General features: G+C 43.9%; 1 protein-coding gene across 1 annotated transcript in view; it reads left to right on the forward strand.

The window, feature by feature from the left end:
• NT5E (5'-nucleotidase ecto) overlaps nt 1–27,661 on the forward strand; it is a 115,866-nt gene that overhangs the window by 79,794 nt on the left and 8,411 nt on the right. Inside the window, exons 4-7 of the mRNA XM_040350051.1 lie at nt 1,874–2,071; nt 6,761–6,915; nt 10,804–10,912; nt 21,325–21,474. Coding sequence (XP_040205985.1) covers nt 1,874–2,071; nt 6,761–6,915; nt 10,804–10,912; nt 21,325–21,474 — 612 coding nt within the window. The remainder of the gene's footprint in view (nt 1–1,873; nt 2,072–6,760; nt 6,916–10,803; nt 10,913–21,324; nt 21,475–27,661) is intronic.

A 27,661-nucleotide genomic window follows, 5' to 3' on the forward strand; every position in this document is an offset into this window, starting at 1 on the left:
AATATGGATGGTAAATATTGTATGTGTAGCACTACCCCCAGTGGAGCTGCTGGTTTAGATTTGGGTTTTGCACGTTGCCTCGAAGTTCGTTGTCCAGGGAAGAAAGTCTGTAGAAATTGCAATGTCCGCACAAGATGTAAAACTGTTGGGTTTTATTTTTGCTGCAAAAAACTTGTGAAGGATGTAGAGAGTATAGAGAAGGGGAAGGTTCAGGTATGCAGTACAGAATACATAAAAAGTATCTAAAGTTCCAGTATTCACCACTCACTCCTGAGTGGGTATTGCTCACCTGGATAGACCCCTCTTGCATGGCCTAGCAGCTGGAATGATGCACGGACAGGACAGTATGAGAACAGTCTCTGCCACAGACTGTCTGAGAATGAAAGCTGGATTGTCAGGAATCCTCTGCCACAGGATTTAAGTCCCGAACGTCCTGCCTTGAAGCAAAAGAGCCTTTAAGCCAATCCGGCGGACTGTAAGACAAATAGAGTATTGGATCCCTTGTTAACGAAGTCACCAGGCCTATACCGAGACATTAGCTTGCGTTGCTTGGTCTCCTCCAGGGAAAAGGTCCTCTCCCGGTCTCCTTCGTTAAGCAGCTGCCCCCACTTGGTTGGACAGCTTGGGATGCCTTTTTAGAATCATAGGCCCCATCCAGCATAGCTGGGCCTACCCGATAGAGATGCAGGCTCAGACCAACGTGGTCCCGGGGCTGGAATCACACACGCGTGCCTCCCGCCAGGAGGGCCACGTGTCGAGGACCCCAAAAAACAGCTGCCCCTTGAGTACCCCTTCTCAGCATGCACAGCGGGCACCACTCCCACTGGGCTGCTGCCAAGAAGGGTCACTTAACACACCATGGTTCACTTGAGTTCCAATGATCTTCGCTAGACCCTTGTGTATTACATTTATAATCACATTTAATGTAACTTGAGGGAGGTCTAGCCCCTGGCTTTCTGATGGGTGAGCTGTAGGCAGCCTGATTCGTTCCTGCAATGGCTATGACTGAAATAAGGCATTTTATTTCTGTGTTTCGATAGGTTGTCTAGTCATTTTGGATGCTGTAGTCTTGTTTTTCTGTATTGTTCCTCCCCGTGGCACCATAACCACCCCACGATATCCGTTTTTATTTCAGTTGCATGATTTCATCCAGCTTTTGTATGTTTTGAATTTTAATCCATAATGCTGCATTTTTACTTTTTGTACTCGACTATGGTGTGAGATAGAACATGGTTAATGAGTTCATGACTTGTCAGGACATGAATTGAAAAATTGCAGATGGAAACTGTTTTACATTCTACAAAATGGAAATGTGAGGCTTATCTGGGAGGGGAGTAAAATTAAAGGAAACTATTACTGAGATAAATGTTTGTTGCCTTTGCTGATCTCTCAAGGTCTCTAGCTGTTTTGCTATCTCCATTTTCAGTGGGGTTTTTTTAGTCACTGACCCTGAATAAACTTTCAGAATAAGAAGTCAAAGTGAAGTCTGAAATGATCTGCAAACTTTTTCCAGGTCACTGCATTAAAACCTCTGGATCACCATGACAAACAGGAGAATTTTCAGGACAGATCAGCAACACTTGCCTTCGTATTCTCTCAGTTCAGGCTTCTTTTTGATGGTCAGTTGCTTATTATCAGAGGGAATTTATTACCCAACAATTTTTATGTGATAGAATTTCAGGTAACAGTGTTGCATCCTATATATAAAAACCCAGTGTTTTTGTTTTATACCCCCCCAGTACTTTACATTGGCAGTTCAGTGGATCAGTCAGGGTCTCCCCCCCCCCCCCCCTGCATATTTGTCTCCCTGCTATAAATGTATTAACATTAGTAATTCCTGTTAGAACTCATCCTTTGATGCTTGCCATTACAGGACCACCACCTTCCAATGATGTCCCAGTTGGAGAATATCCTTTTATTGTGAAATCCGATGATGGCCGCTCTGTACCAGTGGTTCAAGCATATGCTTTTGGAAAATATCTTGGCCATTTAGACGTAACATTTGATGCACAAGGAAATGTCTTGCATTCCTCAGGAAATCCAATTTTGCTGAACAGCAGCATTCCTGAAGGTTGGTAAATCTCTAACCTCACTTTGTGAAAATCTATAGGTTTTCTGATTAGACTTTGGAATGTGTAGCGTGTCTCTTGTTAAAGGCTATGACATGGCATGTAGCCCTTGTCTTGGCTTTAGTTTAGTCCATGACTGCATCACTCTCATTACACATTTTAGGGGCCTATACAGCTGTCAAAATAATCTCTAATGCTGTCAATCTGCTAATGTTTTGTGGATACTGTAATAGGAATATTTTCAGAAATCTCAACAAACCCTTTAACTTCAAATGTTGTATACATTGTGCCTATGATGATCGGTAATCTTTTTTTTGTTTTTGACTAATGTAAGGCATAACACTAAAATGTAACAATACACAATCATCCAACATCTGAAGTTGTCTGAATTCTGCATTTATAAAGTGCCAATTTGCCGATCATTCAACTCTTCTTCTTTTTTTTTTTTTTTATACTGCCAAAATATTCGTTGCATTCCTAGACCAGATTTTCAGTCCAAATATACTAAATATACTTAAATGTATTAAGTTGCTAAATAAACTTTTGCCACCGCTAATATTTGGTGTTTCCATGTTTTTAATATAAACTTTAGGCTTTGGCAATATTTATTGCTTTTATAATGTGACCAATGCTACATTTATCAATAGCTATTGCCTTTAAACAGTTGCCAGTTTATAGTGGAGGATTAGTGCCCTAAAATCTGCTTATTTATTGGCGGACACATTTACCTCACTGTAAATGAGAAATCGCTGGTGCACATATGGATGGCTGGTTGGTGCAAGTGATTGAATTCAGAAGAGTAAAATGAAAATGATGCTAGGGAATATTGAAAAAGATCCAACGATCTAACGAATGTGTCTACAGTTTTCCTATGACAATAGGCAAATTTAAACATTTCACATTAAAGTGCTTTTATTTTTATTTTTTTGTTTTGAAGAGTGATGAGAGGCTACAGCCTCTGTTTGTCCTTAGGACCAAAATCTTCTAGTAGCGACAGTTGTTCCAGTGACATCTGAAGTGACATTTGTCTATACAGGTTGGGAAGTGGAAGTGATCTCTCCTCAATGGGACACAAATGGCAAAAGAAAAAGGCCTGACAGACGTTTTACCTATTCCAAACTTTATTCAAAGTGAACAAAAAAATTTACTTTAGAGATACTTTATACACAGGAATATTTAGGGGACTGTACAAGCATACTGTAAAATGTTTATCAATGTTCTAGCTTACAATATCAAATTTTCTAGAAAAAGTGTAAAAAGCTAACCATTGCCATATATTCTCGAGTATAAGCCGAGTTTTTCAGCACATTTGCTGAAATTGCCCCCCTCGGCTTATACTCGAGTCACGTTTTTGCGCTTGATCTCCCGAACTTTGGGGACCCGGTACTGGCCAGTCGTAGGTCCCCTGGACCCCAAACTTGGCACACATGTAGCCCCACTCTTCCTCCTACAAGTTTGTCTGGTGGACATACGGCTGGGGAGCACCAATTTCTCAAAGTCGGGAACCCCTTCCATAGACTCCCATGTTAAACGTCAGTCTATTCATGGGCACAGTGAGGCATGGACACAGTGGGGCAAAGTGAGGAACAGTGAGGCATGCAGATGGGACACCCTAGGCTTGTACTCGAGTCAATACGTTTTCCCAGTTTTTTTGTGCTAAAATGAGGTGCCTCGGCTTATTTTCGGGTCGGCTTGTACTCGAGTATATACGGTAATTTAGAGCATAGTAGTATAGCAGTGTGAACCACTGTTGCTCGTTGAAAGGTGACAGATCTAGTAATCATTGGTGAATATTCTGGATGTTAATTCCCTAAATGTAAAAACGTCTCTCTTATTTCTCGAATAGACGTCGCTCACCCAAGAGTTTTAGATTATCATTGCCACATGTATTCTGCAGCCAAAGATTTTTCATTTATCGCAGTGGCTAAGTGGTTAGCACTTCCACCTGCAAGCACTAGAGTTGTTGGTTTGAATCCCAACCACAACACTACCTGCCTGGAGTTTGCATGTTCTCCCTGTGCCTGTGTAGGTTTCCTCCCACACTCCAAAGACATGCTGGTGGGTTAATTGGCTCCTGTCTAAATTGGCCCTGATATGAATGTGAGTTGGGGACCTTGGATTGTAAACACTTTGAGGGCAGGGAATGTACAGTGTATATGTAAAGCACTGCGTAAATTGACAACACTATATAAGTACTTTTGATGTACATGGAGATTACGTCTGGGAATTTTTTCTCATGTATCAAGTTACTTTTAAAACCAAGAATTATGGTTTCCTTTACACTGCACTCCCTAAAGAGAACCTGGAACCCGAACTATGCTATCACATAGGGAGCTTCTCTGCCCCCTTGTGATGGCAATAAAGCAAATTATTTTTTTTATGTCACAATGTAGAGAATGATGGCGCATACACACGATCATTTTTCGGCATGAAAAAAGTTGTTTTTCAGCATGTCCAAAAAACTACGTTTTTCCAACTTCATCAATAAAAATGACGTTGCCCACACACCATTGTTTTAAAAAAAAATTATGAACAAAGCGCGGTGACGTACAACACGTACGACGCCACTCTAAAGGGGAAGTTCTATTCGCCTTGGGGCTGCTTTAGCTGATTCCGTGTGACGATTCACGCTTTTCTGTCTGTTACAGCGTGATGAATGTGCTTACTCCATTATGAACAGTAGTTTTACCAGAACGAGCGCTCCCATCTCATAACTTGCTTCTGAGCATGCACGGGTTTAAGACGTCTTTTTAGCCCACACATGATCATTTTTTACAACCTGAAAAACGTCATTTTTTTAAAACGACGTTAAAAAATGCAGCGAAATTTTTTTTTGACGTTTTTCAGAAGCCGAAAAATGATGTGAAGCCCACACACGATCATTTTAAATGACGTTTTTAAAAACGTCGGTTTTTTTCATGCCGAAAAATGATCGTGTGTACGTGGCATAAGATTTCCGATCATCTGTGCCCAGTCTTGCCACACATAGTTAATCCAGCTCTGAGCAATCCTCTTTTATTGTTCAGTGAAAATTAACAGACTTCCAGATAAAAAACTTTATAAATAAAAAGTCCTTTCCGTCCCCTTGCTTTGAGTGACAGGGTTTTTACATCTCGTGCACTAGCTTAGACACATGCACATTCCTGGATGTTTATCATAATATGGGGGGTGATCCACAGTTCATTGTGAGAGGTAATGTATGTCACTCGAAGCAAGGAGACGGAAAGGACTTTTTATTTAGACAGGTTTGTATCTGGAAGTCTGTTAATTTTCACTGAACAATAAATGAGGATTGCTCAGAGTTGGATTAACTCTGTGTGGCAAGACTGGGCACAGATGATAGAAAATCTTATTCTCTACATTGTGACATCAAACCTCACCTACTGTATAATAGGAGGCTGGATATGGGAATAAAAAAAGATTTTTCAGACTTTTGTAAGCACTGATCATAATTTAAAATGGGAAATATGCAAAATCAATATACTTTTCTTTTGGGGGAAAAAAAACTCCACCCTAGGTATCAAAAATGAAATTTAAATATCCTAAAAATTGTCCCTCTGTGAAAGTTAATGAAAACATACCTACTAATCATGAAGTCCAGCATTGTCCTCTTGCAGATTAAGTGCCTCTAGCTCTACACTGCTTCCAGCAAGACCTATATTGAAAGGAGATGCAGGGCATGTGCACAAATGCAGAAGATTTCTACTTGGTGCAATAGCCCTGACAGAGCCCCACAGTGTCTTTGCATGCACCAGATTGCCCCATACATAAGCAGGGCTCTGCAAGCTTCTTGACAGAGACCTGCAGCGTGTCTGCATGTGCAGAATTCAGTCTCCTGAGATGGGTGATGTAGACGCCCCAGAAGGCAGCAGTGCCTCTATATAACGAGCAACGTTTCCAAAAATATGGCATGTTAGGAGATGGGCAAGGAGAAAATGGAAAGTTGAAAGGAGCGTTTTTGAGGAGGCAGGTGAGAGCATGTTGTGGATTGACAGTCTGCTTTAAGGCTGCATTCACATCTCAGCATTTTGAATGGCGAGCAGATTTGCCATGATTCTGCCTGCGATTTCAAAGTGCTGTGGTGTGAATGACAAATTGCAGAAAGCACATTTGAGATGCCATTCATTTGAATGGCGCCTAAAATCATGGTGCGGTTCTGGCGCGATTGCCGTGCTACAATCGCGGCAACTCATCGCATGAAGCTTGTCGCCCAAAAAAGTTCAGGCGCTACTTTTGGGTGATATGGTTCAAGTAAAAAGGGTCGCTACACGATTGCAGCATAGTTATCGCGGCAGAACTGCACCGTGATTTTAGGTGCCATTCAAATGTGCTTTCTGCGATTTGTCATTCACACAGAATCACGGTAAATCTGCCCACGATTCAAAACACAGAGATGTGAATGCAGCCTGAGAGCAAAAACTCTTTCCTGAATAATTCCAATGGTTGTTTGGAAAAGAGAATTTAGATTTTGTAATTCATATATACCAAGCCCCTGTTGGTTTTGTCATACCACTTGAGCAGCTGACGCTTTTTATTACGGTACATACAATATATCAATATAATAAACTTTCTGACTCTTATTTTCTTATTGTTTTCAGTAATTAAAAAGGGCCATATATCTATGACTCAAGTGAGATACAGCCATATGTATAAATTCTTATTGGCAGTATAATGCATTTCTTTTTTCTTAGACCCAGCGCTTTTAGCAGAGGTTAACAAATGGAAGGAACAATTGCTTCAATACTCTGCTCAAGAAATTGGAAAAACCATTGTATATCTAAATGGATCTTCTCTGGAGTGTCGTTTTAGGGAGTGCAATATGGGAAACCTAATTTGTGATGCTATGGTAAGCGACTGGAAATGAATGATCGACCCATTATACCGTATTCACGCTTTCCATCTTTTTGGATGTATGTTTTCTGAAAGCAGAGAAAAAAAAACTAAATTTCTAAGCCTACCGGTACATTTTGTCAGTCTGTAAACGGGCTTGCCAAGACGCTTCTTGCCACTTTCTCCCAATAAATATCTTAAATTGTTATCCCTTAATTTTCTAATTTCTCTGAAACGGTCCAGCGCCCCCCTACTGGGATATATGTAGCGGATTTTAAATTTGACCGTTGTCCTAATAAGGTACAGAATAGAGAAAACGAAAACAATACAGTAAAAAGCACATGTACTCAAATGTGGAGATTGCCATTGCTTACATCCTTTTTAAAAAGTCAAGTAGCCTTGCTGTCCCTGACTTTAATACTTTCTCAGTCACTGACCTGGAACAAAAAAGAAGATCCACAAGTCAGACTGAACTTGGAACTCTTGCATAATCATTTAGATCAGGGTCTCAAAGTATTAAAGCTATTGGAGTATAATACTGGCCAGGTAACTAGAGTTTTCAAAAAGATCAGAAATGGTGGTTTTCACACTCCTTGGTGGAGTTTTTCTTTTTATGCTAGTTTCACAATGTGCTACCTCCTTTTAGGCCTCCTTTTAGACCTCACAGAGCTTAAAGCGGAGCTCCACCCTAAAGTGGAACTCACGCTGATCGGAACCCTCCCCCCCTCCGGTGTCACATTTGACACCTTTCAGGGGGGAGGGGGGTGCAGATACCTGTCTAAAGACAGTTATTTGCACCCACTTCCGGCCCAGCATTCACGGGCGAAAGACGGGCATTGAATCACATCCCGTCGCCCCCTCCCCCCCCCCCCGTTGTGTGCTGGGAAAACTCAGGTCCCACCACACAGCGGGAGTCAATCGGCGGGCGCAGCGCGACGCGCGCATGCGCCGTAGGGAACCAGGCAGTGAAGCCGGAGCGCTTCACTTCCTGGTTCCCTCACTGAGGATGGAGGGGGGAGCAGCAGAGAGACGAGCGATCGCTCGTCCTCTGCTGCGGACGGCGCTGGACTCCGGGACAGGTAAGTGTCCTAATATTAAAAGTCAGCAGCTGCAGTATTTGTAGCTGCTGGCTTTTAATATTTTTTTTTCAGCGCACATCCGCTTTAAAGAACATTACTTTTGATTTGTTTTTTGTTTGTTTTTTTTTTGCCTGTAACCATCACTGTTGACATATGTGGCCATGCACACAAGCAGTGCCAGGACAAGGTCATCTAAAGCCCAGGATGAACATGCCAAATTGCGCCCCCCCCCCCAAGATGTATGAACATTGTGTCAGCAAAAAAAATCCAGGTGCGCTAATGGTATGCTAGGACTTTTCAACAAAGTATCAGGAATTATTATTTTATTTTTTTGGACACCGTGGAGGTGGATTACAACTCCGGTTTTGTTGCTACCACTTGACCCATTAGGGGTATTCCCTCCTCTATCCTGTTTACCGTTATTGTGAAAGTAAAGAAAAACCCAAAATTTGAGGTTGTCACCAGAACAGGAATAGAAGGGAAGCCTTCCAATGGAGAAAAATATTGGATACAGCAAAAGTGTCAGAGCATAATTCCTGATATTTTGTTGAGAATTCCTAGCATGCTGGTCCACAATCATTGTAGCTAAAGGAACATAAGCTAATAGCCACAATAATCCTTTTCTACCACTTACCCCTTAGACTTTTTTAAACAGTGATAGTTCGACACCTTGTATGCTGAAATGTTGATACCAAGTCTTAGATGTGTGTTTACTGTGATGCTGAGATTACTGTGATGCTGTGATATCTCATCTATTATTGTACCACTTTTTATCAGTTTCTGATTCTCAACATTTATTCTGCTCAAAATTGATAAACAAATTTGACAAGAGAAAAATCCAGCAGCATGCTATTCAGAGTTTCCGGGCCCATGAATGTAACAGTTTCACCAATGTTTTCTGATAATATGCGGTAATCATCCTATACAAAAACACCTTGCATCCCCCCCCCCCCTGTTTTTTTACTTACCTGAGCCCCGAATTTCCATTGGCGCATTCCCGCCATTGCTCTTTACGGGTTCTCGGTTCTTCATTGGATAGCTTGATAGCAGCGCAGATATTGGCACCCGCTGCTGTCAATCAAATCCAATGACACGGGCGTCGCCACTGAATCCTGCATTCGGCAGCTACGGATGCCGAATGCTGGAGCACGCCTGCAAGGTAACCCCCTTAGGAGAGCGCTTCCCAAAGGGGGTTATCTGATGCGGGGAGGAGCCAAGAGAGCTGCCGTGGGACCCCAGAAGAGGATATTCGGGGCCACTCTGTGCAAAACGAACTGCACAGTAGAGGTAAGTATGACATGTTTGTTATTTAAAAAAAAATATCGAACCTATAGTATAGTAATAAACCATAAGTGACCCCCCAGGAACAGTCCAGGCAGACATATCCTGCACTTTTATTCACCAAGACAGTAAACCGTTTCAGTACAGAAGGGCTTTGTACAGCAAGTCCATAGGATAAAACCAACAAAACTATTTTTCTTCCCCCAATTTAAATGGGTGCCCCTAATGGGTTCTCCAAAACGAATGTCTAAGACTTGTTCTTTTTGATGCTCAAGGTTCTCTCTGTTGTAGGAGCATGCTGCTGGGTGAAAAGGCTGACTGCTGACAGAACACTAGTAAAAGGTCTGTGCACAGCTGAGACCAATTAAAGCAGAGTTCCAGTCTTTTTCTGGTTTATTAAAAGTCAGCAGCTACAAAAAGTGTAGCTGCTGACATTTAATAAACAGCAATTCACCTACCCCACGATCCAGCGGTGCACTCACCCCAACCGTTTTCACCTTGTGTCCTCCCTCGGTGGTGCCAGCATCTTTACTATGGGCACCTGGCTGTGACAGCTTGTGGCTTCACAGCCTGGTGCACACTGTGCATGCGCTACTCTCTGTGACTGGTCCTGAAGTCTTCTGGGGCCTGTCATGGGAGGAGAACTCCCGCTTCCGATCGCCTAAGGCATGGGTCTTCAAACTACGGCCCTCCAGTTGTTCAGGAACTAAAATTCCCATCATGCCTAGTCATGTCTGTGAATGTCCGTGTGTTACAATGCCTCATGGGATGTGTAGTTCTACAACAGCTGGAGGCCCTAGTTTGAGGATCCCTGGCCTAAGGCGACGAGAACGGAAGTGGGAGTGGGTACCTGTCAAAATTGGATACCCTCTCCCCGCCTCCTCCACAACAGCTCAGTTTCACAAACTGGAGCCAAGAGAAAGCCTTAAAGCGGAACTTCCCCTTTTGGTTGGAACTCCACTTTAATGATATTTGACTACCAGGTAAGGCATGTTTCCTGCTGCAGGTCTGCACCTGTTCTGTAGTCGCAACCACCTGAACAGAAAAACACGCTGGATGCCTGCGGGTGCCATTAATCCTAATGGCACGCTGCATGCACTGGAAATTACATCTGCACTAGGAACCGTGCTGCACCTGAAGTTCCCGTGCAGGTTGTGATTTCTCGAATGCTGCAGGGACCTTTTTCCTTGCATTTTAGGTAGAACGGCAGCTCACTCAAGTGAATTGGCTGCCATGCCTACACAAAACGTGGCTTGCAGAGCCACATGTGTGTACCGAGCCCAAGATGTGGACCTATGGACGAAGGCTTTTCCCACCTACAACTTTATAAAGCCTCCAGGATTCAAGCCCCCGAACATCAAATAAGATTGGGAGAAAACTTTGTTTTCTTCAAACTCAGTCGTTAACCCTGGACCATGTGTCCACAATCCTGCCAGTCAGCCAGTACCACACAACATGTGTGAATAGTTAAATGTAGTGCATAGTTTTTGTATACAATATGATAAAGAAATGATGTCCTTATACAATACGTTTTATAACCTCAGATTTCCAATAATATTCGAAATCCAGATGAAATGATTTGGAATCATGTTTCACTCTGCATTATAAATGGTGGTGGAATCAGATCATCAATTGATGAAAGATCAAATAATGGTATGTATTTTGACACATTAGATCTTGTGCTGGAAATTGTTTCTCGTGTAAAAGATTGTGTTTACCATCAAGGAAAGCAGAACTTTCAGCTTTAAATGGATACTACAAGCTGGCTAACTCAACATATTTGAAATGTAAACCGCAAAGAATAACAGGTGTTATCTTGTGAACATGCATTAGTTGTACTTTTATACAACTTGGGATAAGCAGATGTGTAAGGGTTGTGGTTATAGACCTGTTGAAAGATAACCATGTACAATTAGCATAATTGGAAACACACATTATCACTCTTGGAAGCCACACATGCCTAATCTATCTGAGTAATGGCTGCATTATGCCAGGATCAGGCTATTTTTCACCAACAGTAGATTATATATTGACATTTTGGAATGCTAAAAGATAAAGAGCACAAGCTATGGCTGGATAACTAGAGGGATTCAAAAACGGTTAAAGTCAGATGAAACCCTTTTTGTATTATTTTTCTCCCTCCACAGGCTGTGCTCCTTGTCTTTTGTCTTCCCAGGCTTATACCTGGACTGTCATACCAAATGACCTATCAAACTAAATCTAGGGCCATTGACCTGTTAATAAACCTACAAGATATGTCTAGGTCAGCTAAGGACCAGCAGTCCAATACAGTAGGGTTGCCTTGACTTGGAAAATGCACACTTAACACATATAACATATGGTAGCTGTATGGATTATCTGTGCTGGTATGCCTCTGCTATGTTAATATCAGTCCATGTGTCCAACATGGGAGTCACATATCACCTTACAATTACCTGTACCATCTCCTGGGCACTTGAGGTTTAGTTTTGGACTTCAGGTTACTGTTTGGACAAAGGTCTCAACTTGGTTTTTGGGCCCATTTTTAAAATCGCCTGTTGGATGTGGCAGGTAAGTTGCTTATTACACCCCCATCCACCTAATTTCAGTTCTGGGCACCAAAGGTTTTGAGGGGCCTGATACAAATCGGCACTGGCATACTGTTGTGGAAGTGTGGGCCATGGCCTTGCATTAATGTATTGGGGGAGGGCATATGCCAGCAACCCTATTGCTTTAAGGATACTGCTACATATTCTGTGAAGAAGGGTAATGATTTTTTTTTTATTAGTAAAAACCTATTTATAAAGGATATGGCTGACAGTCCCAACAAATCATTTTTATTATGTGGTAGTTACTGTTGAAAGAAACCTCCATTGTGTTCAACCAGTAGACAAAAAAAAAATCATCTTCATGGCATAGTTCAGTTTGTTCCAATAGGCCTACTTGACCCCCCTAATGCAATCAGATAATCCTTAGACCAGGGGTTCTCAAACTTTTTAAACAGGGGGCCAGTTCACTGTCCCTCAAACCGTTCGAGGGCCGGACTATAGTTTAAAAAAAAAAAAAACTATGAACAAATTTATTGCAAGCCCCCCGCTCACCATCATTGCAAGCCCCCCGCTCACCATCATTGCAAGCCCCCCGCTCACCATCATTGCAAGCCCCCCTCTCACCATCATTGCAAGCCCCCCCTCTCACCATCATTGCAAGCCCCCCCTCTCACCATCATTGCAAGCCCCCCCTCTCACCATCATTGCAAGCCCCCCCCTCTCACCATCATTGCAAGCCCCCCCCTCTCACCATCATTGCAAGCCCCCCCCTCTCACCATCATTGCAAGCCCCCCCTCTCACCATCATTGCAAGCCCCCCCTCTCACCATCATTGCAAGCCCCCCCCTCTCACCATCATTGCAAGCCCCCCCTCTCACCATTATTGCAAGCCCCCCTCTCACCATTATTGTAAGCCCCCCCTCACCATCATTGCAAGCCCCCCCTCACAGCCTTACTGTGCCAAACAATGTCTCACCAGTCAGTGTGTGTGCACATCGGGCATCTCCTGCTGTGTCACAGCTCACTGTGAAAAGTTTGGGCACACTGTGATAAAAGTCCCGCCCTCCTCCTAGACCTGCTCGTTTGATAGAGGCAGTGTTCTGTCTATCACACCAGTTGGTCTAGGAGGAAGGCGGGACTTTTATCACAGTGTGCCCAAACTTTTCACAGTGAACTCCGTGACACAGCAGTCTCCTGCTGTGTTGCAACCGGCCCGTCCCGAGGCCTGGCCTGTCAGGAATCTGGCCCTGGGTGGGCCGGGCCGGATAAATGTCCTCGGCGAGCCGCATGCGGGCCGTAGTTTGAGGACCCCTGCCTTAGACCAACAGTAAATAAATTTAGTTCAGTTAATATTTTCTCATCTCGGAGGTCCTTTTAATAATATAGAGCAAGAAACAGGGAGCTGCTCATCTTCTAAAAGTTCAGAATACATTTGTTCATATCATTTGATACAAGGAAAACCCACCTTTTATGCATTTCACTCCCCCTGAAGCTTAGTCATATTCATCTACAGTATGACCAAAGTGGGTTTTGCCTGTATCGAATTAAATGAATAAATGTGTTTCTTGGAAGCTGGGCGGCTCCCTTTTCTGTTTCTTGCGTTGCTATTGTTGGCAGAGCACAGACTGCTTTGGATCCTACTGTACATCCTCTAGTCGGTAGAGCAGGGGTGTGGGTCTTGTAGCCATGAATTTGCACCTTCTCTACATTCTTTTCAGATTAACAACATCTTGTATTAATTAAATCATGTTTATGCAGTATAATTTGTCAGGATTGTATACACAATAATAATTTTTTACTTTTTTTCAAATACTTTAAAAATGATGTGGGGAATTTTAAGTGGTCAGAAGAAATGTTTTATGTGGAGGGGAAAAGGACATACATTAAGTGTTTACATTATCCATTTAAATATGTTTTTGGTGTTTCCTGTTGAGATCAAATACAGTAATTTTCTGTGCTACTCATTTCTCATAAATTTTTGGTAGAAGTTAGCCATTTATAGTAACATTTTAAGTATTTTATTTCCTGACCATGTCTTGGAAATGTTAACTTTTATTATTTCAAGAAGTCACCTACTTTAACAAACAAGCCAATGCTCTTGGCATCATAGTTTCCGTCTCTGCTGAGTTTTCAGCTGTGTGAATGTGTTTGTATGCCACCTCCTAAAGAACTATTAATAAAGCTTTAAAAGCTTTCCAAATATTCCAACTGCTTAAAGCATTCTGGGGAGTAGAAAAATATTTACTAGCTAGTTATTTAAAAAAGCCTGCATGCTGGGTAGTAAGGGCTGCTTTTTTCAGAGGGAACTCGAGACTTGCTTCAAGCCCCACTGAAGAACAGAGATAGACAGGGCCAGATTAAGAACATTATAGGCCTGGTGCTGAGGATTTTGGTGGGGCCTTTTATAAATAATAAATAAATGCGTGGGAATGACATGAGCGCAGCCCGGCCAAGGCAAGTGACCAAAGACACAGAACCCAGAAGGAAGACCGGGTGAAGATGTAAGCGCCCGGGCCCCGCCTGATTCATCGCAGCACAGCACTGGAGGGCTCAGTCTGAAAATGTAAGTGTACACTAATGTGCTAATATGCTGTGCATACTTGTACATTGTGGCATAACCTACCTCAGGGCCTCTAAAAAGTAGTAATGTCAGGAAAGTTTACTACCGCTTTATTATCACAGGATCCCAGGAGCCTCTCATGGGGCCCCTACTGACCCAGTGGCCCTTGGGCAGTGCCTAAGTGCACAGTTGCCAACATTTAAAAAATATTTTCAGGGACACTTTTTTTTAAATAAGTGCTATATTTAAAGTAGCTGAGATCCCCGATGTTCCTCTATACATCATAGTAGTAATCACAAAATTAAATGAGTACCAATAATGGGGCTGAACAAATATGAGAACTGAGATTTCCTTTAGTTGAACTAACAAAAGTGTGTCCATTCTAGAGCTGGTAACATTGAGGATATCCAGTATAATTTTAAAGAACTGTTTTTGTGGGTAAGCGACATAGGGGAGGAGTATGAATGGTATATAAGTGGGAAGTATGTGCAGGTGAGGGAGAAAAATGTGGAGGGTCTAACAGTGGGCACTATGTACAGGAGAGGAGTGCAAAGGGTACAGCAAAAGGCACTATGTACAGGAGAGGAGTGTGAAGGGTATGACAATGGGCAGTATGTACAGGAAGAGTGTGGGGGTATGACAGAGGGTAGTACGTACCAGAGAGAAGTGTGGAGGGTATGATGGGGCAGTATGTACAGGAGAGGAGTGTGGAGGGTATGACAGTGGGCAGTATGTACAGGAGAGGAATGTAGACGGTATGATAGTGGGCACTATGTATAGGAGAGGAGTGTGGAGGGTATGACAGTGAACACTATGTATTGGAGAGGAGTGTGGAGGGTATGACAGTGAGCAGTATGTACAGGAGAGGAGTGTGGAGGGTGCGACAGTGGGCACTATGTACAGGAGAGAAGTGTACAGTATGACAGCAGGCACTATGTACAGGAGAGGAGTGTGGAGGGTATGATAGTGGGAACTATGTACAGGAGAGGAGGGTGTAGGGTATGACAGTGGGCACTATGTATAGGAGAGAAGTGTGGAGAGTATGACAGTGGGCACTATGTACAGGAGAGGAGTGTGGAGAGTATGACAGTGAGCAGTATGTACAGGAGTGGAAGGATATTTAGGGACTGCGTAGTGGTTAAGCGGGTCATACATGGATTGAAATTACGCCAATTATGCAGATACCAGCCATATGTATGGGCTAGGTGGTTTTACACAAGTCAATCTATTAATCGACTTGAGTACAACCAGCCTGTTAGGTTTTTCCCAAAACAATTAGTGCTGCCAGCTATAGTTAGCAACACTGATCATTGTACGCACTGGCAGAACACAATGACACTGCAGGGATGGTTCCCCCATCCACAGGTCAGCAGGTGAGAGGGTGTGTGGGGACAGGCTGGGGAGAGATACTAGTCAGTAGCTGGGTAGGCACTGGTAGTATCAGAGCCAGGTTACATACGCTACGATCGTTAGAGCGAGAACAATAATTCTAGTACTAGACCTCCTCTGTAACTCTAAACATGTAACCTAAAAAAAAATTAAAGCAGCGCTTAGGATACCAAAAAAAATCGTGCTAACTTAACTAACTAGTGTTTTTTTTTTTTTAAATTGCTGCGCAAATACCGTGCTAGAGCTGCACAATTAATCGTTAAAAAAATTGTGATCTCGATTAAACCCCCCTGACGATCTCCAATGCAGAGTTTGCTGATTCTTTCATATAACAAGTGGAGAGACTTTCAGCTATCAAAAGAAAATATCTGGGCAGTCTGCCAAGTTTTTAACAGGAAACATTGGGGCAAATCCACAAAAACGTAGCCTAACTTAACTTTTACCATTTAAGTTACACTGGCGGAAAATTTCTACCTAAGTGCCCGATCCACAAAGCACTTACCTAGAAATTTTCGGCCGTGTAACTTAAATGTCTCCGGCGCAAGGCGGTCCTCTTCTGCAGGGGGCGATGACAATTTAAATGAGGCGCGCTCCCACGCCGGCCGTACTGCGCATGCTCGTGACGTCATTTTCCTGATGGGCAGCGCGCGAAATTACATTACGCCAGGCTTTGTGGATTGCGACGGGACAATAAAGTTGCGTCGGGTAAAAAAAAAGTTACACGCCAAAAAATAAAATTTAAAAATTAAAAAAAAATAGCGGCGATCGAAAAAAAGGTCTGTTTTTACAAGGTGTAACTAGTTTACACTTTGTAAAAGCATCCCTAATTTTACGTATGCAAACGTAAACTTACGCAGAAAAAACAAAGCTGAAAAGCTTTGTGGATCTCCGTAAGTCCTCATTTGCATACGCAAAGCGGCATTTCAATGCGAAATGCCCCCAGCGGCGGATGCGGTACTGTATCCTAAGATCCGACAGTGTAAGTCTCTTACAGATGTCGGATCTTCTGCCTATCTTTGGAAAACTGCTTCTGTGGATCAGTTCCAAAGATAGGCACAGGGATACGCAGGCGGAACAGCAGATCCGCCTGCGTATCTCTTTTGAGGATTTGGCCCATTGTAACTAACCTTCCTTCTTAGATCAAAGGGATAAACTTCTGTGTGCAAAGAAAAAATCTGAGCAGTCTGCGAAGTTTGTAAACAAAATGAAACATTGTAACTAACATTGTAACTAAATTTAACCACTTAAAGTCCAACACGTGTTTCTTAAGTTAAAAAGCAATATTGTTTGCTAGAAAATTACTTGGAACCGCCAAACATTATAAATATTTTAGCAGAGACTCTAGGGAATACAATGGCGATTGCTGCAATATGTTATGTCACACTGCATTTGCCCATTTCAATTAATAATAAAAACCATAAAAACAAAACAGTGAAGTTAGCCCATTTTTTTTTTGTTTGTTTTAATGTGAAAGATGATGTTACGCCGCAACAATCGTGACAGAATCGTCATCTATCTTCTAAGCAAAAAAATTGCAATTCTCATTTTAGCCAGAATCGTGCATCTACACCGTGCAACATAAAAAGTGCAAAGACCACCATAGAGTAATTTTCTAGCAAAAAACAAATGATGATTTTTACATGTAGTAGAGAAGTGTCAGAATTGGCCTGGGTGGCAAGGGGTTAATTACCATGAGTAATATACAAATAATTATTATAAGCCCTGTGATCCTATCAGTTTGCTGCAGTGTGTCAGCTTGTATTTATATTGGCCGCTCTGAATGTAGCTTCTGACAGGCTGTGCAAGCAGGCCCGTATCTCCGGAACCATAAATGATAGATGTCCCATATTTTGACCAGTTGTGGGGTAGGTCTTCCCATGCCTACCCTCCAAATGTGAGGTTTCTGTGACCACTGGTTATCGAGCTACAACCCCCCAAAGTCGATCTTCTTTTTTTTTTTTTTTTTTTTTTTTCTGAATTTTTTTTTTTTTTTTTTTGGGCAAATAGGCGTATCTTGAGAAAGGGGCCTGGAGCTGCAGCTCCATCAGCCCCCTTGTTAATCCGGCCCTGGAGATAGATATGCAGCCAGACATGGCAATCTAATTTTTCAGAGTCTTAAAGTGTTTCTAAAGCCTAAACCTTGTTTTACCCTAATGCATTTTCTGTATTGAGGTAAAAAATATTTAGGTATATCATCCATACCCCTTACCCACTTATACTAACCTGAGCCGTCACTCTATTCTGTGCCCATTTTTAGCAGCTCTCCCCACTCTCACAGACTTGGTGAGGCAGTGGGAGCCATTGGCCCCCACTGCTGTCAGTCAAATCATGTGGCGAGGGAGCAGGAGGCAGGGCCGAGCCATGCTGCCTGTGTCTAAGACACAACGTGGCTGTGGCTTGGTACACCTAGAAGAGGAGCCAAGAGTGCCGACAGTGAAGCCCAGAAGAGGACCAGGGCTGCTCTGTGCAGTTCTTTTGCAGAAGTACCATGCAATCCAGTTGCAGTGTGTTTCCAAAAGTAGTGCATACACTACTTTTGGTGCAGTGAGAAATTGCACTGCACTGAACCGCACATGAATTGCACAGGAAAGCGCAGAGTGTTGCACAAAGTGATTGTAAGGCCCCGGTCACACTTGTGCAATTTGTCCTGCGACTTGGGACTGCAAAGTCGCATGACAAGTTGTATACCATGATTTCCAATAAGTGCCATTCATATCTGTGCGTCTTCAAATCGGAGCGACATCAAAGTAGTCCCTGCACTAATTTTGTCCGAGATTACACAGGTGTTGCTTCAAGTTACGGCAAAAATGCACGATTTTAAGGTCACACAAGTGGCAAAGGGGCCTAAAGTCTCGTTTGTTGTTTTTATAGAAAAAAATATATGTTCTACTTGCCTGCTTTGTGTTATGGTTTCGCACAGTGCAGCCTGGATCCTCCTCTTTGCTGTTTCTGGCCCCTCCCTCCTGTCGAGGGCCTCCACAGCAGCTCTGTGTGTCTATTCAGACATCGGAGATGCAGTTCAGCCCTGCCCCCTCCTGATTGCCTAACCGACTTTGACAGCTGTGGGAGACAATGCCACCACTGCAAGGTCTCCGCCAATCAGGAGGAGAGTCCCATATGGCAGAGGGACTCATGGACATCGCTGGACAGAGATGGGGCTCAGGTAAGTATTGGGGGGTGTTAGGGTGGCTGCTACACACAGAAGGCTTTTTGTCTTAATGCATAGAATCCAAAAAAAAAACTTCTACCTTTTACAACCACTTTAATTTTCCTATCTACCTGAAGATAGAAAGGTTTGTGGTCGAATTTTTGTGATTTCTTTATAAATTATTGAATTTTGAGATGTGTGTGTTTTTTATTTTTTATTTTTTTTATTCTTGTTCCGACAAAAACTTTGTCTGTTTTAAACTCGGTGGGGAAGGATTAGAAACTGTTTTCTTGCTGTCATCGTTGCCATTCAGAGGCCTTTTTAAGTTGGTAGAACTTACATTTCTATCTGTCTTAGATTAAAACCCATTCGCCTCATTTCTTGTCTTAGTCACATGGGCAAAATAAGGTGAGGTCTCGCCAGCGGGGTCACAGAATGCAATGAAAATCAAACGGCTCATTTAACTCTCAACCAACCAAAAAAAATTAAAATGTGGGTTAGATTTGGGCCACCTTTCCTGGGGGGTTTTATACCGCTCTGCCTCGCCACTTCCTCTCTGCACATTCTGGTTGGTTATTGGAGCTTAGGCAGGGGGATTCATGTGACAATGTTTTGAGCCTAATGATTGGCTGCCCATGCTCCCTCCTACCCAAAAGTCCCACCCTGTTAGGGCTTTGGCAGTATGGGGGGGGGGTGGCCTGGAAGTGTGGCTTAATAGGTTTAAAGGCCAGGGGGAAGTCATCACTTTGTCCTGAAGGACCCAATTGACAGTGACTAGGCTTCATGCACACAGTTGCCTTTGGTCCTATAGCGTACAGCTGCTGTCAGTCATCCTGTGCGAATCAACGGCAGGTATTGACTGTAAACTGCATCTGCTATACAGCCATTTGGGCCATGTGTGTGAGGTATACATATGGGAAGTTTGGCCCTTTAGTCCCTGTTCACAACAGTGCGATATTGCATGTGATTCGCACTGTAGAGCAACAGATAGTATGGCTGAATTTGCATTGCATTCAGACCAAACTCGGACAGAACCTCCACACCAGAATCGATTGCATAGGTCATGGGTGTTTATGTTCGAACTGACAGTTTGCACTGCGATATGCAAACTAATTTGGGTGTGTCATAAATTTTCTATTGACACTCCCAGCAGTTCGCATAGTGCAGTGTTCACACTGCACTATGCGAATTGCTGGGAGTGTCAATAGAAAATTTATGACACACCCAAATTGCCTTGAGATGCGGGAACCAGCAGTGGATTTGCAGGACACCGAGGAGGCACAGGTGCAGCATCCAAATTTACAACAATCTGAAATATATGGTGGCTGGTTGCTGCACTGAGCGTTCAAATTGCCCCTGAACGCATGTCCTTAAACATGAGAACTGCCCAGTATGTAGAGCTGCACGATTCTGGCCAAAATGAGAATCGCAATTTTTTTGCTTAGAATGAAGATCACGATTCTCCCACGATTCTCAAGGCGTAAAATCTTTTACATTTATACAAAAAAAATGGGCTAACTGTACTGGCTAGTGTTTTTTTTTATATTCATTAAAGCAATTTTTCCCCAAAAAATTGCATTTAAAAAGACTGCTGCGCAAATACAGTGCAACATAAAATATTGCAACAACCGCCATTTTATTCTCTAGGGTATCTACTAAAAAATTATATAATGTTTGGGGGTTCTAAGTAATTTTCTGGCAAAAAAAAAAAAGATTTTAACTTGAAAAGAGCTGTCAGAAAAAGGTTTGATGTTTAAGTGGTTAAACCTTCCTAATTTACATACAGAAGTTTATTCCTTTTGATGTAAAAGTCAATGTGATACAATGTTTAGACTTAACTTTCCACTGATAAAGAATGTTTTCAAAATTTGGCAGGCTGTCCAGACTTGGCAGATTGCCCAGACTTTGACTTTTGGCTGAGCGCAGAGAGGAAATTCTTTGCATACCAAAGTGCAGAGAGAAAATTATTTTCATGTCAAAGATCGTGAAACCCTGTGTCAAGAATCGCAACGGGAAAAAGATCACGATAACGATTCTTGACGATTAATCGTGCAGCTCTACCAGTATGGTGTCCAGCCATTGCGAATTTCAGCCTGTTGAAAATGTTAAAAGGCTGATGGCAGCGGGGTTGTACTAATGCCTCCTGAGCACTCCAAAATGCTGGGATTTGATACTGATGGGCCAAACCAACCGTGTGCATGTAACCTTAAAGTATTTTCATATTTGGCACTAAATATTCAGTGTTGGGACATAATATAGAATACCAAACCTTGCCATTTATTTCCATGACTTATGAGAAAAGATTAAGTGAAGATCTTTATGGGTTTCAGTAACAATGGTAGTAGTTTTCTGCACTTATACTATCATGCTGCAAGGCTTCACCCAGAAATAAGAACTACATCAATTCCTTTCAAATCTAAAAATGTAATTTGTTTGACAGGTAGCATAACAACTGAAGACTTGCTATCAGTGTTACCTTTTGGAGGTACATTCGATATGATTGAAGTTAAAGGGTCTACCCTAAAAGATGCGTTTGAGCACAGCGTACACCGATATGGCGCTAGTACTGGAGAGTTCCTGCAAGTGGGTGGTATGTTGATTTTTCTTACATTTACATTATTGCATAATGATTATACAATGTATAGATCTATGTATGTAAAATATTGAAAATCTGATTTCATTTTACTTTGATTTCATTTTCCATTTGTTTTGATGTTCTTTATAATTTAAAAACCTCCGCTGTGCTAAATTGTATGGAATATGGGGCACACTTACATTAACCAGTTAATGACTGCCCTATAGCAGATTTACTGTACTTTATAGAAACGTGATTCTGCACTCCCTGCCTAGGGGCAAGTGCCGCTTCTGCTGTTATCACCACAGAAGCCCAACTACGGGTGCTGGGCACTGGATGTCCACCCTCAGACACAGAACAGAGCTCTGCCAATGTAACAAGGCACATCTTCATTCTGACAGGGGAAAGGGATGGATTCTGTGGGAATAAAAACAACCACTTCCTTGAAAAAAAGCAGCACACATAGTGCAGTAAAACACTAGCTAGACATTTAACCCTTTGATCGCCCTAGGTGTTAAACCCCTTCCCAGCCAGTGTTATTAGTATGACGGTGCATATTTTTAGCACTGATCACTGTATTGGTTTGACTGGTTCCCACAAAGTGTCGCAAGTGTCCAAAAAAATTAAAATATAAATTCCAGTGTATATACCGTATTTATCTTCATATAACGTGTGGGGTGGGTGGTTCTAGGTAGATTTGACCTGGGAAATAGATTTATATGCTGGGTTAAACTGCTATACTCTGCTCCAAGGGCTTGTATACGAATCAATGGGCATGTGACAGAATTTATTACATTATTAAGGGGTACGCGGCAGGGGTGTCCCCTGTCCCATTTATTTGCATTGGTTGTAGAACCGCTAGCAGAAGCGATTTGACAGTCCGAGTATATTTGCAGGTTTATTAGAGGAGTACAAAATGAGAAAATTTCATTATATGCGAACGATGCCCTAATGTTTCTTAGAGATACGGATAACTCTTTGATCTCTGTAATGACCCTTATAAAGAGCTTTGGTTCATTTTCTGGATTTCTCATTAATTGGGAACAATCAGTCTGATTTCCTGCAGATAAACCTAATTTTAAGTATATCAAGAGAGGTTCGGCAAATTAAAGTTGTGACTTTAATGACCTTTAAATACCTAGGAATTAGGGATGAACCGAAACACCCCCCCCCCCCCCCCCCCCCCCCCCCCCCCCCCGTTCGCACCAGAACCTTCGAACGGGCCGAACGTTCGCGCGAACATTTAGAACCTCAATGGGACTCGAACTTTCAAATTCAAAAGTGCTAATTTTAAAGCCTAATATGGAAGTTCTTGTCGGAAAACTGGTTTGGGGACCTGGGTCTTGCCCAGGGAACATGTATCAATGGAAAAAAAAGTTTTAAAAACTGTTGTTTTTTCTGGAGCAGCAATTTTTAATGATGCTTAAAGTGAAAAAAAAAAGGAAATTCCTTTAAATATCGTACCTGCTGGGTGTCTATAGTATGCCTGTGAAGTGGCACGTGTTTAGAACTGTCCCTGCACAAAATGAGATTACTATAAGAAAAAAGTAATTTAAGACTGCTTGCGGCTTTAATGTAATGTTTGGTCCCTGCAATATGGATGAAAATCACTGAGAAAAATAGCATGGGTTTCCCCGCCCCCCTCCCCCCAGGTAATTACAAGCCCCTTTGGCCCTATATACTTTGAACCGCAGTATACAGGCGGTGCAAACAAGACAGGGACTGTAGGTTTGTTGTTAAGTAGAATCTGTTAGTAATTTTCAACTGGTACTTCTTTAAAGTGTAGCTTCAGCCATAAAATCTTTTTTTAAGCATTTCTGAAAACCTAGAGAAGGGTTATCACCCCTGTAACATTTGTTTTGCTGTCTGTGTGCATCTGTTCAGAAGATTGCACCTCACTTTCTGTCCCAATGACAAAAGATTTTTTTTTGTGAAACAAGGATTGGTGATCAAGCATCAGTGGACAGGAGACACCTTTTACAGAAGAGAATTTCCCTTCCTAGGGGTAGATTTCCTCTCACTTCCTGTTGTCTCCTTCCATTTGCAAGTAGGATTCATTTGTAAGTTGGATGTTTGAAAGTAGGGGCCTGCCGTATATACTCTGCATAAATTTGGGCCCTAGGTGTTGGTGTTGACAAAACACTGTAAGCCCTCACAGTTAGTCTTGGTGGGTGCTGGAACGCCCTGCTGTGAAATATTAGATCAAGAATTGTAATTACATGCCCCTGTTGAACAGGGGCAGAAAAATTGGGCCTTAGGCACTGGTGCTGGTGCCACAACACTGCAACCCCTCACAGATACTATAGTTGGAGCGCAGCAATGAGCCCGCTGCAAAGCATTGCATCAAAAATTGTAATTACACGCCCCTGTTAAACAGGGGCAGAAAAATTGGGCCTTAGCCACTGGTGGCGGTGCCCAAAACCAAAAAATGTTCTTACAAGCTATCAGCAAGATCATTGAGGAGGAAAAGTCACTCAGCATAACCGTATAGTCACTCAGCATCAGCATAGGCAGTCTTGAAGGGATCTGACATTTAAAAAAAAAAATTCAGTTACATCAGCATCAGGTGCTTGGTAGCTGGTGGTGATCCAAGCCTGATTTATTTTTATGAAGGTCAGTCGATCGACCGAGTCGGTGGAGAGGCGCACCCTGTGATCGGTGACAATGCCTCCAGCAGCACTGAATGTGCGTTCTGAAAGAACGCTGGATGCAGGACAAGCCAGTAGCTCAATTGCGTACTGTGCAAGCTCTGGCCAGTGATCATCCTCAAGACCCAGTAAGCCAGAGGATTTTCAGTGGGAAAGGTGTCCAAGCCTGATCTTGCCCCTAGGTATTCCCGTACCATATAAAGAAGACGCTGGCTATGGTTGCTGGAGCCAGGATTTTGTAACCCCCCAGTCTCTGGGAACGCGTTGCACAGACCTTTCTGCAAGGCCTCCCGAAGATTTTTCATCTTCTGCTCCCTCTGCGCCGGCAAGATAAGGTCCGCAACCTTATTCTTGTAACGTGGATCAAGGAGAGTTGCCAGCCAGTAATGATCCCTCTCCTTGATAGCACAAATACGAGGATCCTTCCGCAGGCTTTGCAGGATCAGGGAGGCCATGCAGCGTAGGTTTGCTGAGGCATTCGGTGCGGAGTCCTCTGGGTCACTGAGGACGACATGATCCGCAGCCACCTCATCCCAGCCACGTACAAGTCCGTGGGTTCCTTGGGACTGTAATTGATCCCTTGAAGACTGCTGCTGATGCTGAGTGCTAGGCTCCACCTCCATGCTGACACAATCCTCCTATTCCTCCTCCTCCTCCTCTTCCTGTGTGATAGGCGGGCAAGCAGGAACACTGTCTGGATAAAGGGGGCCTTGAGAGGTAAGGAAGTCCTCTTCCTCCCTCTGTTCTGCCTCAAGGGCCCTGTCCATTATTCCACGCAGCGTATGCTCCAACATGTGAATAAGAGGGACGGTCTCACTGATGCATGCACTGTCACTGCTCGCCATCCTCGTGGCCTCCTCAAATGGTGACAGGACAGTGCATGCATCCCTGATCAAGGCCCACTGGCGTGGGGAAAAAAAACAAGCTCCCCTGACCCAGTTCTGCTGCCATATTGGCACAGGTACTCATTGATGGCCCTCTGCTGCATGTGCAGCCGCTGCAGCATGGCCAACGTAGAGTTCCACCTGGTGGGCATGTCACAGATTAAGCGGTTCTTGGGCAGGTTGTATTCCCTTTGGAGGTCTGCCAGCCGAGCACTGGCATTATATGACCGTCGGAAATGCACACAGACTTTCCTGGCCTGCTTCAGGACATCCTGTAAGCCCGGGTACCTGCCAAAGAACCGGATGCACCACCAAATTAAGGACATGAGCAAAGCAGGGCACATGGGTCAGTTGTCCCTGTCGCAGGGCAGAGAGGAGGTTGGTTCCATTGTCGCAAACCACCATTCCTGGCTTAAGCTGGCGTGGCGTCAACCACCTCTGAGCCTGCCCCTGCAGAGCTGACAGAACCTCTGGCCCAGTGTAGCTCCTGTCCCTCAAGCACACCAGCTCAAGCACTGCATGGCATCTCTTTGCCTGCGTTCCTGCGTTGCCCCTTGAACGCCTACGGACCTGGTTCCGAGGACACATCCGCACAGAAAGAGGCCACAGAGGAAGAGGAGGAGGGGGTGGAGGAGAGAGGTGTGTCGCAATCAGTAGTAGCATTTTGGAGGCGTAGTGGCGGAAGAACCTCCAACACTACTTTACCTTGTCCTGCATCCTTCCCAGCTGCCAGCAGAGTCACCCAATGTGCCATGAAAGATAGGGAACGTCCCTGTCCATGCCTGCTGGACCATGAGTCAGCAGTAATATGCACCTTACTACTGACTGCCCTGTCCAGTGAGGCATGAACATTGCCTTCCACATGCCGGTAGAGACCCGAAATCACCTTCCATGAGAAAAAGTGGCGTTTGGGAACTTGCCACTGAGGTACCGCACATTCCACAAACTCACAGAAGGGGGCAGAATCTACCAACTGAAAAGGCAGTAGTTGAAGTGGTAGCAATTTAGCTAAGCTAGCATTCAACCACTGGGCATGTGGATGGCTGGGAGAGAACTTCTTTCGGCGCTGCAGCAGCTGGGGCAGGGAAATTTGCCTGGTACAATCTGCCATCGGTGTACCGATGGTAGATTGCCCGCATGTACTAACTAGGCTGTGACACACCTAATTCTACACCTTCAGTCCTATCAGTGCAGGCTTCAGAGAGGACTGAGGGTATAGTGGGGTTGGAGATCCCAGCTGATGAGGGGCAAGGGAAGGTCCGCTTTGTTCTTTGGTGTGGGTCTTTTGAGGTACGCTTGCCAACGAACTGCATGGCAGGTCGACATATGTCTGGTCAAGCATGTGGTGCCCAAGCGGGTGATGTTTTGGCCATGCGATATACGCTTGAGACATATGTTGCAAATGGCAGCGGTGCGATCTGATGCACCCGTCTCAAAGGCCCACACCAAAGAACTTTTGGAATAACGCTGAGACACGGCAGCGCCCTACACATGCGTAGCTCTGCGTTGTGATGCAGTCGTGTGCTCCCCTCAAGCTGGTCCCTGGAGGGCATCCTGCCTCGTTGATGTGCCTGTGCCTCCTCCTCCTCTCTCCTATCAGGCACCCACGTAGAGTCAGTGACCTCATTATCCCCTCCCTCCTCATCACTGTAGAAAACCTGGCAGTATGCTGCAGCTGGGGGAACATGACTGCCAGATTGCTGTCCTTCTTGGGCACCCCCTCTCTCTGGGCTCACGTTACTGCCTTCCTCTAGCTGTGTACCATCATCGGAGCCTTCAAAACGCTGCGCATCCTCATGCAGCATGTACCCAACACTGTGTTCAAACAGTTCGGGGGACTCCTCAGGAGGACATTGTGGGGCTAGGGAAGGCGTGACTGATGCCATTGAGCAGAGGGAAGAGGATGCCTTGGCAGCTTCTTCGCCAGACAAAGTACCCTGAGCCTGGGTGAGAGAGGATGAGGACGGCTTGGTCATCCACTCTACCAAGTCTTCGGCATGCTGCGGCTCAACACAGCCAGCTGCCGAAAACAAGGACGAGCGTGTCCAATGGCCACCTGCTAATGAGGATGCACCGTGTCCACGACCAGCACTGTTGCCTCTAGACCCAGAGCCTGCTTGCCCTCGTGACTCTCTGCCTCTCCTTGTTGTCTTTCCAGACATACTAATGGCCTGCAGAGGACAAAGGCATTACACACACCTCGTAGCTTTAGGTGCAAACTGCAGAGGACACGTGCAGTACACACCACCAAGTAGCTTTAGGTGCAAACTACAGAGGACACAGCCAGTACACACCAAGTAGCTTTAGGTGCAAACTACAGAGGACACGTGCAGTACACACCAAGTAGCTTTAGGTGCAAACTACAGAGGACACGGGCAGTACACACCAAGTAGCTTTAGGTGCACACTATAGAGGACACGGGCAGTACACACCAAGTAGCTTTAGGTGCAAACTACAGAGGACACGGGCAGTACACACCAAGTAGCTTTAGGTGCAAACTACAGAGGACACAGGCAATACACCACGTGAGAATACTGCAGCTAGCACAATCAACTGCCTGCCAGTAAATTAGGAATAGCTGATCTAGCTAAACTATACAGTGTATAAATATATGTACAACACCTGGGATGCATATATATCCTCTACACCAGGGGTGGCAAACACAAGTCC

Source organism: Rana temporaria, chromosome 4 (assembly GCF_905171775.1).
Source record: "Rana temporaria chromosome 4, aRanTem1.1, whole genome shotgun sequence".
In the NCBI taxonomy this organism is placed as follows: domain Eukaryota; kingdom Metazoa; phylum Chordata; class Amphibia; order Anura; family Ranidae; genus Rana; species Rana temporaria.